The sequence below is a fragment of the Spodoptera frugiperda genome, chromosome 31 (genome assembly GCF_023101765.2).
Source record: "Spodoptera frugiperda isolate SF20-4 chromosome 31, AGI-APGP_CSIRO_Sfru_2.0, whole genome shotgun sequence".
NCBI classification, from domain to species: domain Eukaryota; kingdom Metazoa; phylum Arthropoda; class Insecta; order Lepidoptera; family Noctuidae; genus Spodoptera; species Spodoptera frugiperda.
In genome coordinates, this window is record NC_064242.1 from 11,495,497 (window position 1) to 11,509,208 (window position 13,712).

The window sequence follows — 13,712 nt, forward strand, 5'->3', positions numbered from 1 at the left end:
AGAAACATTTATTTGGCAGAATGTAGTTACAAAGGGTGTTTTATGTTAATAATTTTATTAATGTCGCATACATTTTACCGAATCGGTGTATAAATATTAGAATTATTTTCTACTTATAAATACATAGTATGTAGGTACTATACCTACTATAATAATGTTCTTGTCATTAAGAAAATCTTTAGTGAAATAATAACATTTATTCAACAGTAACTTTAATAAATATTTCTATAATTTTGATTTGTTTTTAAACGTTATAAAAAGCAACGACGTAAACATACGCACATAACTGAAACATTAAATAACAAAAAGGAAAACCATATTATAAATTATAGTACACGACCAAAACTATCGATAAAATTGTATCGAGGCAATAACACTAACTCATCCCTAATCCCTTTGGAAATCAAAAACAAACGCTGCTGAAGGGTTACAAGACAAACTTTTAACTTCACTTAAGACATGGGAAAATGTACCTTAATCGTGTGAAAATAGAGGTGTAAATAATTGCATGTAGTATTTTTACGTTACTTCCGTGAGAGTTACGATAAACCAATTAGGTGCTTTCTGTGTGCATGGACGATATTACCCAGATCTATAAGAAAACAGTTAAAATCGGGACACAGGTAAGTAGGTAGTAGGTAATAGCCTACAGTACATTGTAGTACCGTACATTGTTTTACTTTTTTTTTATTAAAAACAAATTTTAACAAGATACTAAACTTACTGTAGTTTAATAAAAGTTCAGACTAAAGTAATTTTAGTTTCAGTATCTCTGGATTTGATATGAATAGTTGTACTTTTATCAAGAACCTTCCCTTCTTTTTCTATCCCACCTTTTGCGAGTTTTGCGTTACTCCTCTGTCTACCCTATGAGGCTGTGACTAATGGGCTGTGAGGTATATGAATAATAATATTTATTAACATTGAATAATAATCTTATTTTTGAACGCGATATTATAGGAAACTAGTACCTATAGAGGTAATTCAGAGTCCAGAGATAGCTATAAAATATCACATTCTGACACTACGATTAATAGGAGTCGAGCAGTAGGTAAAACAGCGTGGCATTAGCATTAATATTCTAGTAACTACCTATATTAGCAACTGCATTAGTAGCACCCCCTGTCTTTAATATTACATCATAATTAAGAACTTTTGTTCTACAACTTGTATCTGAATTTCTAAAACGTGTAGTCGATAACATTTTTCCTAAATGTCAATTATAGTCGATAAAAATACCAAAAGAGATTACACGCATTATCCATCACTATATCAGGCAGTGGAGCTATTTTATCATTGTTTTCCTCTAATACCTGCCACTGCTACAGCAGTGTTATATTTGGAACATAATTATCAATTTGAGGAAAGCAAACACACAACCACATTGCCGAACCAATTAGGTAAAGCTTTACTAACTCAAACACTAATTTATGCTGAGTATTATCAGCTAGCTATAACTGAAAATTCGGAACACGATACAATGAAAAGGCCTTTTTCTTCTTAAAAATTACGGAATCACCACACTTGCTTCACTGGCAATAGCATTTAGCATTATTCCACAATATAATACTATAGAAAGCAATAAAACAAAAGTAGAGATATTTTTTTAAATCAAAGAAAGACGCTAATTGTTTGTATTTCGTTGAGAGACGAGACCTCATGTCTCTGTCACTGTGACCCTTTGGGAATAAAAAGCGTGACGTTATCTTTGTAGATACATATCTACATATCGACGGTACTGTATCCCTTAAAACCGCCTAAAATATATTTAATAGCTTTGGAAATGGCGAATTTATTTCAATCGTTCCTCGTTTTATAGCACATAAAATCCTTCATTTATACAAGTGGCCAGTTAGTGGTATATAAGCAGTTTACGGCCTACACTTGTTGACGAGAATAAATTGGAATTATCATTGGCCATTGACCCTTCAGTGTCAAGACTTTTTGCTAAGATTCATGCCTACCCAGTCTACCTACTGCTTTAGACATTAACCGCCATACTCAGAGTCATTTAATGGTTACTTAACCCAGTCCTTGAAAATACATATATGTAACTATTATTCTTACTAACTGGTACATGTTTCCAGTCAATAATTAAATTGTAATTTGCCTGAAAAACATACAAGGAAAACGTGCAAGTTATAAATGTTATTTTGTATAGGGAAATAATATCGTAACTATTATGAATAGTTATAGGGCCACTCACACAATAAATAAATACACGATCCAATTCACGTAACTTATAGTTTTATTTAGAATCAATTACTTGATCGTTTTGTTGCAGTACATAGTTGAGCTGAGTATTCTTTATATAAAATCAATTATTTATGTAAACAATTTAAAACAAATTATAATGTGACTGTTTAAGAATGAAGTAGATAAGTTTTCTGATATATAATTTAACTGCTCCCACAAGAACGCGTAAATTGGAAAATTCCTAAACTTCGTATTATTCAGGAAATGCAATGAACAAACTGAAATTGTTGACGACGTATATTTATACAAGACATAAAAAGAAATAAATAAGCGCAACAAATTGCACCCTGTATAGTGTTTTCATCACAGTGCTATGTCCGAATTAGTATCTACCTAATTAAACAGGTAGATAGAAACTAACTTCACTTTATTTACAAACAACATGGGGAGTTTGTGGCACAAATTGTTCCTGAAAAAGAAACTAAGGACTGCTGACATCGGTCTGCCTACGGACATGAAACGACATATACACGTGACAAAAAATGAAGAAACTGGCCGTTTGGAAGGTTTACCAAAATCCTGGGAAAGACAGTTGAATGCGCACTCAACATCTATGGAAGAAAATAAAAATCCTATCGCTCCAGTCACTGTGAGCTTGAAAATTACCGAAAGTAATGAGACACCAGAAGAAAGTCCGCAAAGTCCATCTTCCTACTAAAAAGAAAATTCAAGCTTGAAGCCTGTATTGAAGAAGAGCCTTTATTTTATAAGTGAAGTTAGCATTTAGCGTAATACTTAATTAAAATTGTGAAACTAAAATGTGTCGGCTTATTTTTACCGCAGGTACGGGTATTATATTTGCACTTTGCACTTAGGAAACCTATGCATGAAACATAGGCGTAGCCAGGGGGGCCGAAAAATGTGTACCTAGACATTACAGAGCGTTATTTTTCTAGTTAGCATAGTACATCCCCTGTTTGGCAAAGGTCTCTATGACTACCTATGAATCTGTTTATTACATATTAGGTACATACCTAAATGGTTTTTTTTCTCATGTATGAAGGAAGGTTTTTTTTATTTCTTTTTTTGTCACATATTTAATGGGTCGACTTTCTTGCACCCCTCCCGAAACTAAAACCTGGCTACGCCTATGGCATGAAATAACATTATAGTTAAAACACTTGATTATACTCAAGCCAGGTATCAATCGCCAGGGAAGTAAGACCTAATAAAAGGGGGTAGGTGCCTATGTCTAGTGTTTCATTACTATCACAATATCATTCTTGGTATTTTATTGACCCTAGTGCTTCTATATTATCTATATAGGTAGGTAGGTACCCACTAAAGTAGCTACAGCTATCCTACTATACCAAATACTACCTACCTACGTGGCCGGTTTCTTAGGGCCTTCCCTTGGTAGTTGGTACATAACAGCTCTAACATTGACCTTTCACAATGTCTGAATGGCCTCAATAATATAACAAAAACAAAATGTAATTAAAATATCCTTTTGTATTTTTTTTCAATCTGAGGAAACCGACTAATAGGCTTAAGTATAAATAATATCGGCACAAACCGTCCGGTAATCCGCCTACTCATTTTCCTCTTCTAAACATTATCAAATATCAAGCATTATCTACAAATGTATTGTTATCGCGCTATATTCAAATGTGCGAAAGATTCAATATTACTACTCGCTCCTCACGCCTTACGGATGGACAATGAATCATCCAAAATTCCTATTTATCAGCAGCGATACGCCAGGCCTACCAATGTATAGACGCATGAACACTACGTTCCTTGCCACGCAATATCAGCAAAAGTGAATCGTTTTAATTTTTGTTCGTTATAATGTTATTATTTATTTACTCAATCAAAAGTGTTTGTCAAATAATAATTGAACTCATTTTATAATTTTGGTTTTTATTCTAAACCAATTGCAAATATTTTTTTATGTAATCCAGTTTTTCTCGTCGTTGACAAGCGTGAAAATAAACGTACGTTATATTTTCTCTCCATTTTTCTTCACGACATTTGACAGATGATAAAGTGGCCGCCGTCCCAAGGATCCGTCCGTGTAAAAGCCACTCCTATCATAGCTAAATCCAAATTCCGCCTTTGCTAATAAGTGTCTTACAAGCAATGCAGATTTTGTGTTTGAAATACGTGACAGTGATATGGCCTAATTGTTAGTAGACAATCAGTTATCAATCAAAATGAGTGGGCGATCGAGCCGTGGTGTGTTTGGGAAACTCTTCTCAAAAAAGACTCCCAGAGAGAGAGAAGAGCGAGTGACTGATATTGGTATGCCTACAGACGTGAAACAACATATTCATGTTAGCAAGAACTCAGAAACGGGTATGTTGGAAGGATTACCAACGTCCTGGTTGCGATTGTTGAACACACAGATTACGCCAGCCGAACAAAATGAGAACCCAGATGCGGCCATCCAGGCTGTCAAGTTCCATATGTACACAATCAAAAAGGAGAAGGCACCTGATGAGCCGTTCAAGCCTTTCCTCACTGCCGAGGCAATCACTGAAGAAGATAAAGAAATAGAGGAATTGCTAGTTCATAAGAATCAGAAAAACCAGAGTCAGGATTCAGACTTGTCAATCGGTCAAAGTAGTGAGGAGGAGCTCACCGTCAATGACATATACTCTCAGAGGCAAACCATGCCCGCCGCCCCCATCAAACACAGCATGAAGAAAAAGGATGCAATGATGGACTTGACAGCTGTGGTGGAGGACTTGAGTCTGATTGGTAATGACCCTGAGGAGAGCCCTATACTGCGGAAGAAGGAACTCAGATATGCCACACTGACAGATGAAGAGATATATGAAGAGCTGCGGAAGATATGCAACAAGGATGATCCTTACGTGCGGTTTGAGAGGATCAAGCAGCTCGGGGCTGGTGCATCAGGTGAGTTACATACAACAAAATATTATTCTTGTAGGAAAGCACCTTTACATTCATTTATGTCAAAATTGGAAGTAAATAAACATAAAGTAACCTTGTTTTTGCTGTAATCATTCATAAATAGTATTGTCATTACAGACTTAACTTCAATAGTTACATTATCGCTAATCCAACATAATAATATTATAAATATTACAGTAACAAGTAGCACAATATATCCTATTAACATTGCCTTCTGATCACAAACGAGGTTGAGAGCATTCAGTGACCAATTGACACTAATCTGTTAATTGAGTGGAGAATAAGTGGCAAAATTGAGGAGATTTATACACATCAACAACAAACAAGCTGACATACAACCATCACATACAATAACACTGCTTAATACATTCTATTATTAGCTATTACTATGAAATATGAGTACACTTAGCAATAGAATTTTGGTATGCAGGTAAACAAATAAAAATAGATCCAGTAAAAACAGAGCAGCTGTTATTTTGTATGCTTTTAATGCAAACAAACTCTTATGTTATTGTATCTGTATTCTTTCATCGCTTACCTGCATAATATCTAAATTAATTTGTAACTACCTATGTTTTTCAATAAAAATCTATACACTTAGGTAGATATTTCAGCATAAAATCTTCAATGAAAATAAATAGAGAGGTAATGAATGAAGTAATAGTTTTTATACCTCAATACATGTTTCATAATGGTGAGTTATTAGTTATTACAAAACAAGAGAGATTGCAGACATGTGTGCGCTGCATTGGTCGCACTTCAAGGTCGATTAATTCATTTATACCCAAGGTTTATGGTTTTAGTTAGTATTCCTACAGTAGCAGGGCAGCTCCAGGTATTGTTCCATCACTACCGGTACTTCTGTGTACACAATACCTGTTTTTTCCATTATCCTGTTACAAAGTCCTTCTCTTTATTTGTTTAAATTTATTGCACAATTATGGTTCAAAGGTGGACATAATGCCACAGGCATTCATTCATGTCTTTAATATCCTTATTCATTTTATTTTTGATTGTGCTCTTTCTTTCCATCCTTCCACATTTAAAAAGGGAAAGAAGAATAAGTAATATAATAATAGTTAGTTCTCGCTATAAAATTATTTCATACCTTCTCGTACATACATAAGTGATATTTTGCTCAAATAAATTTATTTTATTTCTAATTATTAAAATTGCTTCTTTGTCTAAAATTATTTAATTCTGTCTTATCTTTGATCAAAATTATTTGTGAGTGACAATATTGTGATGTTTACTAAATTGCTTACTGACCTCCTTTATATTGATATATAAAGTTCTTGAGTTGGATCAAAAATGCTGATTAATGTTTTAATTAATTTTCCATTATGTTTGCATCACAAGACATTTTATATTTGTTATTGTTACTATTAATACTAATAGTGAGGTAATAATAAGAAAACAGACTGTAAACAACCAAATTCTTTTCCTATAAATAATTGTTGAGGTAGTTTTCCTACTTTTAACTTGTGTCATTCATTCAAACCACAAGAGATATTATAAACACACAAAAAACTTATTAATAATGAGCATAATAAATAATTTACAAATATAAATATACAAAAAATATTTCAAATAAGAATTGTAAACTTGAATAAAACTATTATATAAAAATCTAATAGGAATTAAACCTGAAAAGGTGATGTGGAATATATTTCATCAGTCAACACAGCGGTAATCTGGTGATTGATAAAAGACTATTGTTTGAATTATCTGATAACTGTTTATAGACAAAAATGTTTGCACATTTTACTCTTCTAGAAGTTTCTCCAATGTAGTCCAAATCCTTTTGTGTGATGTAACAACAAAACATACCCATGAGGTATGAGGATTAACTGCCTACATGATCTTAACTGTGATTAATGTGACATTGAAAGTCACACAAAATCTTTACATAACAACCAAGAATTTTACAATCTTATCAGTTGACTACTTTCTGAATTGATTAAGTACAATATCTGTTTGAATGACTAAATTGTGTTTATTTATGTTGTAGTTTTCTGTTCCAAAACTTAACGTCAAGAGCTGTATTAATATTTTGCGTTATCATATTGGAAAATTATTATAAGTAGTTACTTTCATTTTCATAGCTTCCCAATTCCCAAAGGTTTATGCTACTTTTTAATCACATAATAGTTTTTCTACTTATTTGATATAATTTATCATATGAATTTAATTTATGTACTTTACTACTTAAATATAATATAATTTTATAATAAAATGGTAGATATCAAAACCGCAAAAAGTATTTATTTTTATCATTATCTTATAATAAACCACAAACAATTCGACACACCACTAAAAACTAAAAATTACGCTTAAAAAATGTAAAGTTTAAATTAGTCATAAAAGCTGGAAACGGGAGCCACACCTCCCAGACACCCCTCGCGCACTACTAAGCAAGCTATTGCATTTCCTTCTAATTAACTAAGTGATACAATGTTGTTCACAGGTGTGGTGTTTGTCGCGATAGACAGTAAGGACAACTCCAAAGTCGCCATCAAAGACATTGACCTCACCAAGCAAAGTAAGAAGGAACTAATACTCAATGAAATAAACGTGTTGAAGGGATTCAACCACAAGAATCTGGTCAATTTCCTGGACGCGTTCCTCAGTTACGATCACTTGTGGGTCGCTATGGAACTGCTCGACGGAGGCTCCCTCAACTACGTCGTGACGGAAGTCGTCATGAAGGAAGGCCAGATAGCCGCCGTGTGTCGTGAGACTCTTCAGGCCATTGCCTTCCTGCACTCCAAAGGTACAATACATAGGGATATTAAGTCTGACAATGTCCTGCTCGGTATGGACGGCACTGTCAAAGTCACAGACTTTGGATTCTGCGCCAACATTGTAGGTGATGAAAAACGACAAACTATGGTCGGCACGCCTTACTGGATGGCTCCTGAAGTCGTCACCAGGAAGCAATATGGTAAAAAGGTTGATGTGTGGTCGTTAGGTATTATGGGGATCGAAATGATTGAAGGCGAACCTCCTTACATGAAAGAGTCCCCGTTGCGTGCTTTATATCTAATCGCTGCAGTAGGGCGGCCGAAAATTCCAAGGTGGGAAAAGTTAACACCCCACTTCCAGGACTTCCTAGACAAATGTTTACAAGTGGATGTAGATTTACGAGCCGCGGCGGACGAACTCCTAAGGCATCCGTTCCTTGACTGTGCCATGGAACTGCGGACACTGACGCCCCTCATCAAGGCTGCGCACAACGTGCACCGCAAGAACCACGACTGAGACTGGTAACTGTTTCATTCCTTCTTCATTTCTACGTGTATTTCACTTTTATAGCCTTTTACAATTTTGTATGCTCTTTATGAATGTAATGAAATGACTGTAATGAAGTGCCAAGTTTTGCATAGTATTTACAAGGTTACGACTAATGGACAATATACGCCAGTACACGGCATTTCGAGAATGTTTAATTAAAAGGATTTAAGCGCACCCTTGCGGACGACGGAAGCATTCTGTATTAGCATAGTTTATTTCTAGATAGAGCTACACAGTTTTCGTTGTACGCATTTAGAATAGAATCGCAAGATATTAATTTCGACAGCACTAGCGCGTATAGCTTTTGTCTTATCTTTAGACTCGTATAGATACCGTATCTCCAACTGATATAGATATTCAGACATCACACTAAAGTGTTCCCCTAATGAAATATTCGAGGGTTACGTATGAAATCTTTAATTTTTGTACAAGGAAATGCCATAATTATCCAATATAAATTAATTTTACAAGCTTTAGGCTATTCGGCTTAGGATTTAGTTACTTAATAAGAATGTAGTCTGTCCAAATTAAGTATTTTTCTATTGTAAGGAAACAGTTTTTGGTAACATTTGGACGTTCATGAATTAGTTTTTGGAAATCGTGCAGTTTTATGACAAGATGTCACTCTTGACTCTCTGGCCACTGTACAACAAACAGAGCAATGGAATATAATATTTTTATGAACTACAAAATATTTTTAAGGTTTTTTATAGTTAACTGTAGAGTGCAATCAGGTTACGGTGGCCAGTGGCCACACAAATACGGTTTATTTGTAAGGTACTTTTTGATAAAATAAGTGATTGGTGCACAGTTAGGCTATTACCAAAAATGTACATACGAAATAACTTTTTAGCTAGTCGTAATCATTTGCAATGTTATTTTTGTAATTATATATTTTACCGGTTCAACCAAATGCAACAGTTTAGGAAGCGGTCTCACATTCCTGCAGCATTCTCGTACTTCTTATGAAAATGTATTCCGTGGAAAAGTATTCTATATTCTATTTTAATATAAAACTAACGACAAAAATTAAGACTGTTTTACAGTACTGCATTTTGAGAATAGTATTATGTAGCCATTCTTTAAAGATAAATACTGAGGAGAGCACAATAGGACAGTACTCCGTGGCGGCATGTCAACCAACATATAAAATATATTCACGCATCAAACACTCGTTTATATTTATATTCCTCATTGTACTATAACAGGGACATTGCCGCCATTAGACACTGGAATAATTCGCTAACAATTCATAATTTCAGTAAACGTACTTGTGCTCAAACTTGGAGTATTTGGCGATGTTTTATGTATTATAAAAAAATAAAAAATAACTTTATTGTGTTAAAAATACAGCATATGTTGCTATGCGAATTTAAAAAATAGTCTGGTCATGGTAAATAAGGAAACGTTTAGCGCTATTATTATGTGTTTTGCAATATGTTGTGCTACTTATATGTGGTGTATTGTAGGATAATTCGTTTGCTATCTTTTATGGTGTTCAACTGTTTTATACTATCTTTCTCTATTATAGTGTAATTATTGGTCATTCTACATCGCAATGTGTTGCCATACTCAACGGTTTACGTTAGTTTTTTTATATCTCTCTTGAACCTATCAATACACCTTTGAGTTATACTCATAAGAATATTAGAGTGTATATGAATAAAGGCAATTGTAACAACTTCAACTTCCCGAGTGATATTATTAATTTGGATCATGTTCATTGATCCATCCTCCATCATCTTCATTTCCATACATTTGAACAGTGCAATATTCTGTAATTACTCTTCAAAAGGACAAAATGTATTTTGAGATTGTTTTAGTATTATATCAGTATCTTATGTTTGTTTGTTAATAAGTCCAAACACACTCGATCCGTCTTAGCCTTATGGGAGACATCAGATTGTAATAATATCTCTACCATGAGTGCCTGCTTCATACTGTAGTTTAGATGTACTTTTACGGACTAGAATTTAAGCATTTTCATCGACACAACGAAGAATCGTGTGCATGCTGTTCTATATGACGACGTAGTCTCGTTACTTGAATGAATCATTGAAAATTACAATTTGTGAGGAGGTAATTGTGGGAATTCTGTACACAGAAAGCACAATGCAGTACGGTGGCCATACTACCTACGTATAAAAGATCGTCCACTTATGTAATCAACGTCGAGGTACTTAGTAAATCGAGATCATTGCCGACTGGCGACCGAGCTGTCGCCTCAGTCCCTGCATTGTGCGCGCTCTAACTGCCAGTACTCCAGTAGCGCAAGACTCGTCTCATATACTACAGCAATATGTATTGACGCTACGCTATTATTGTAAGTTTATATACACAAAGGACACTTTTTTGAACATTTTATTAATATAATTTGCCTATTAAATTATTTTTCTAAAATATCCCTTGCCTTTTAATTTATCTAGCCCACCGCACTTTGTAACTTAAATACAAATAATAGTTATTAATCTTCAATAAATAAATATCTTTCGAAATGACGTTAATAGTAAAGAGACAACTAAATAATGGTTGTAAAAAATATTTAATCAACTTGGAATAAAATCGCAACATACATTGTACAACACAAATAAATAAATATATTATGCCATTGTTCTAAGTAATAACCTAAATTGATTATTAACTCCATGCATCAACTACATATTGGTAATGTTTCTGCATATGAGATATCTTTGTTGTAGCTTCTTCTAAGGTCATGTCTCCATGTTCCACTAAACATTTCACTAATGTTTCTTTCACTTCCACAGCCATGGTATTCAAATCTCCACAAACGTAAACATGTGCACCTTCCTTGATGAGTTTAACAACTTCCTTCCCGCTTTCCTTTAAAGCATCCTAGAAAAATAAAGAGAATATTGAATTTCTTTACTAACATACAATATGTTAATCACAATCCATTATCAAATTTAGGTGTCAATTAGGGAATTTATTTTGTGAATAATCATTCCTATTAGAAGCATAGTTGTTCCATAAGCAACTATCTATTTAATATTTTAAACTTTGGAATTATACAAAATCGTATGTATATATTATGTAGTTGTTGATACATACCTGAATGTACCTATGTTCAGAATCAACTCTGGAAAAAGCTGTGAAAAGCTTAGTCAATGTGCCTTTTGCTAAAAAATTGTTCAATTCTTCCTCATAAATGAAATCCAATTTTGGATTTCTACATCCAAAATATAAGTAAACATCACCAAACTTTACATCTTTATTGCTTTCTTTTAACAATTCTCTTTCTTCTAAGAACCCAATAAATGGTGATACTCCAGTGCCAGGACCAATCAAAATTAGTGGATTTTCCAAGTTTTCTGGTAAACAAAACATACTGAAATTTTTCCTAAGATATATTGAGACTTTCTGTTTACTCTGAGATTCTTCAGAAATTCTCATATTCTTTAATCCGTTTTCTAGTGTGAACTCTTCATTCAATATTAGCTTTTCTAGCCACCCAGTTGTGAGTCCTTTTCGATTGTTGTTAGTCATCACAGAGAAGCAAATTTTCACAACTTTATTATTTTCTAAACCACTGTTAACAATTGAATAAGGTCTTGGAAGTAATCTGGGTAAGTTTCCTAGTAGAACTTCTATTGGAGGTTTACATGTTTTGAATATGCTAAATATGTCTAGTATGCATAGACTTTTATTTAGAACATGGGTAGAATATGCTGCAGCTCCTTCCTTACTGCATAAATATTCAAGTATCTTTCTTTCTTTGTCATCCTTTGTGTACCTAGATAAAGATAAAAGGAAAGCCTGAAATAGATCATGGGTGTTACTTGTAATAAAAACACCATTATATTGTCCTTATTTAGGATTGCAGCTTTACCTTTTAGGGATTTTTATGATCATGCTTTACTGAATTGGACGGACCCCATATTCAATATTTTTATGGTCTCCATAATTACTAACTGCCATACTCAGAGACATTTAATGATTACTCAAAGTATTTCTTAGTACGTAAACGAAATGTTTACGTTAGTCATAAACGATTTTGTAAATGTAAATGACTTTGAATAAAACAATAAGATTTTTCAAAACTAGTAGGTAAGTTATAAGAAGCAAAAGCCAATTAATTTGTTAACCAAAAACAGTAGTACATTAAACATACCTTCTTCAAAAGACTCCTTAATTCCACACAGTATTTCAATACATGTCTAATGGTAGACTTGACAGGAATGTGTATCGGAAGCTTATTTCCCTTTGTGCTAGTATCCACAGTGATGGAGTAAGGCATATCTGCATTGGAGGTTAAATTCAGATGACTCACAATGAAATCAACGTCTGAGTCATCATTCTGAGGTATTATACCTATTGTATCACCAGCTTTGAATGTGAATTCGCTCCCCTGAAATTAAGATATTAGGTATTTTATATACTTATATGGTGATAATAATAATAGAAAATATCATAGATTGATAGAAGAAAATGGAAGTTGTGGTAGAGTGATTATTATCTATGAAGAGACAATGAAAGAATATACAAATGTAGTATCTGCAATTAACTTAGCATAGAAATGGGAATACAAATTTTGACATTAGATCATGATAATATGTATTTTTCTAAATCTAGCCAAAGTTAAGACAAAAATATTAGTTTGAACATAACTGGGAATTAGGAACCTTTTAAAGGTACTTATGTTCAGTATCTTGTTTTTAATACACATTTTAATATTTTTAAGAATTATAAACTTATACGTACTTCGACATCAAGGGTCACTTCATAAACAGCTTTACAGTCTCCGTTTGTAGCAGTTAGTCGTCTCCACGTTAAGATATCGGCTTCGAATATCTTGCTGCTGGCAAATGGCAAAGGAGGCCCTGACCCGTCGTACGAGGTTTCTGTACTCTGTAATACATTATGATAAAATATATAAACATTTCAATTACATTATAAGGTGAAAAATACAATAAAAAAAGAGTAAACTCACGTTATCACTGCTATAGCAAACCTTCAACGGACTAGGTTTGAATCCCGGTAAACTAAGCCTGTCTGTCTCTTGTAACCCTGCTATAAGATCTTCAAATGCATTTAAAGCCACCATTTTCAGTACAAACTACTTTTATTTTCACAAATACAATTTAAAGTCTGTGTAAACAATGTACCATTCCAAGTGCTGGATAACCTCAAAAACAACATATCGTGGGTGACATTTACGAATGATTGACATTGACAGTTAAAAATGCGTTCATTATTAAGGTCAGTTACAAAATAATTAAACTCATTACTTGAAGTTTAATGAGGCAAATAATTAGTTTTTAAAT

At 33.6% G+C, this 13,712-nt stretch overlaps 2 protein-coding genes across 2 annotated transcripts; one reads left to right on the forward strand and one right to left on the reverse strand.

Moving 5' to 3' along the window:
- Positions 1–4,217: 4,217 nt before the first annotated feature.
- On the forward strand, positions 4,218–10,832 carry LOC118281939 (serine/threonine-protein kinase PAK 3). The gene is made up of 2 exons (XM_035602782.2): positions 4,218–5,118; positions 7,604–10,832. The coding sequence occupies exons 1-2, from the start codon at positions 4,413–4,415 to the stop codon at positions 8,395–8,397; spliced, it is 1,500 nt and encodes a 499-aa protein (XP_035458675.1). The 5' UTR covers positions 4,218–4,412; the 3' UTR covers positions 8,398–10,832.
- Positions 10,833–10,963: 131 nt separating this feature from the next.
- LOC118281941 (methionine synthase reductase) lies at positions 10,964–13,600 on the reverse strand. Its single transcript, XM_050707579.1, has 5 exons — positions 13,379–13,600; positions 13,150–13,296; positions 12,560–12,796; positions 11,500–12,204; positions 10,964–11,283 (listed from the first exon to the last, which is right to left on the reverse strand). Exons 1-5 carry the CDS (start codon positions 13,490–13,492, stop codon positions 11,068–11,070), a joined length of 1,419 nt encoding a protein of 472 aa, XP_050563536.1. The 5' UTR covers positions 13,493–13,600; the 3' UTR covers positions 10,964–11,067.
- Positions 13,601–13,712: the final 112 nt, after the last annotated feature.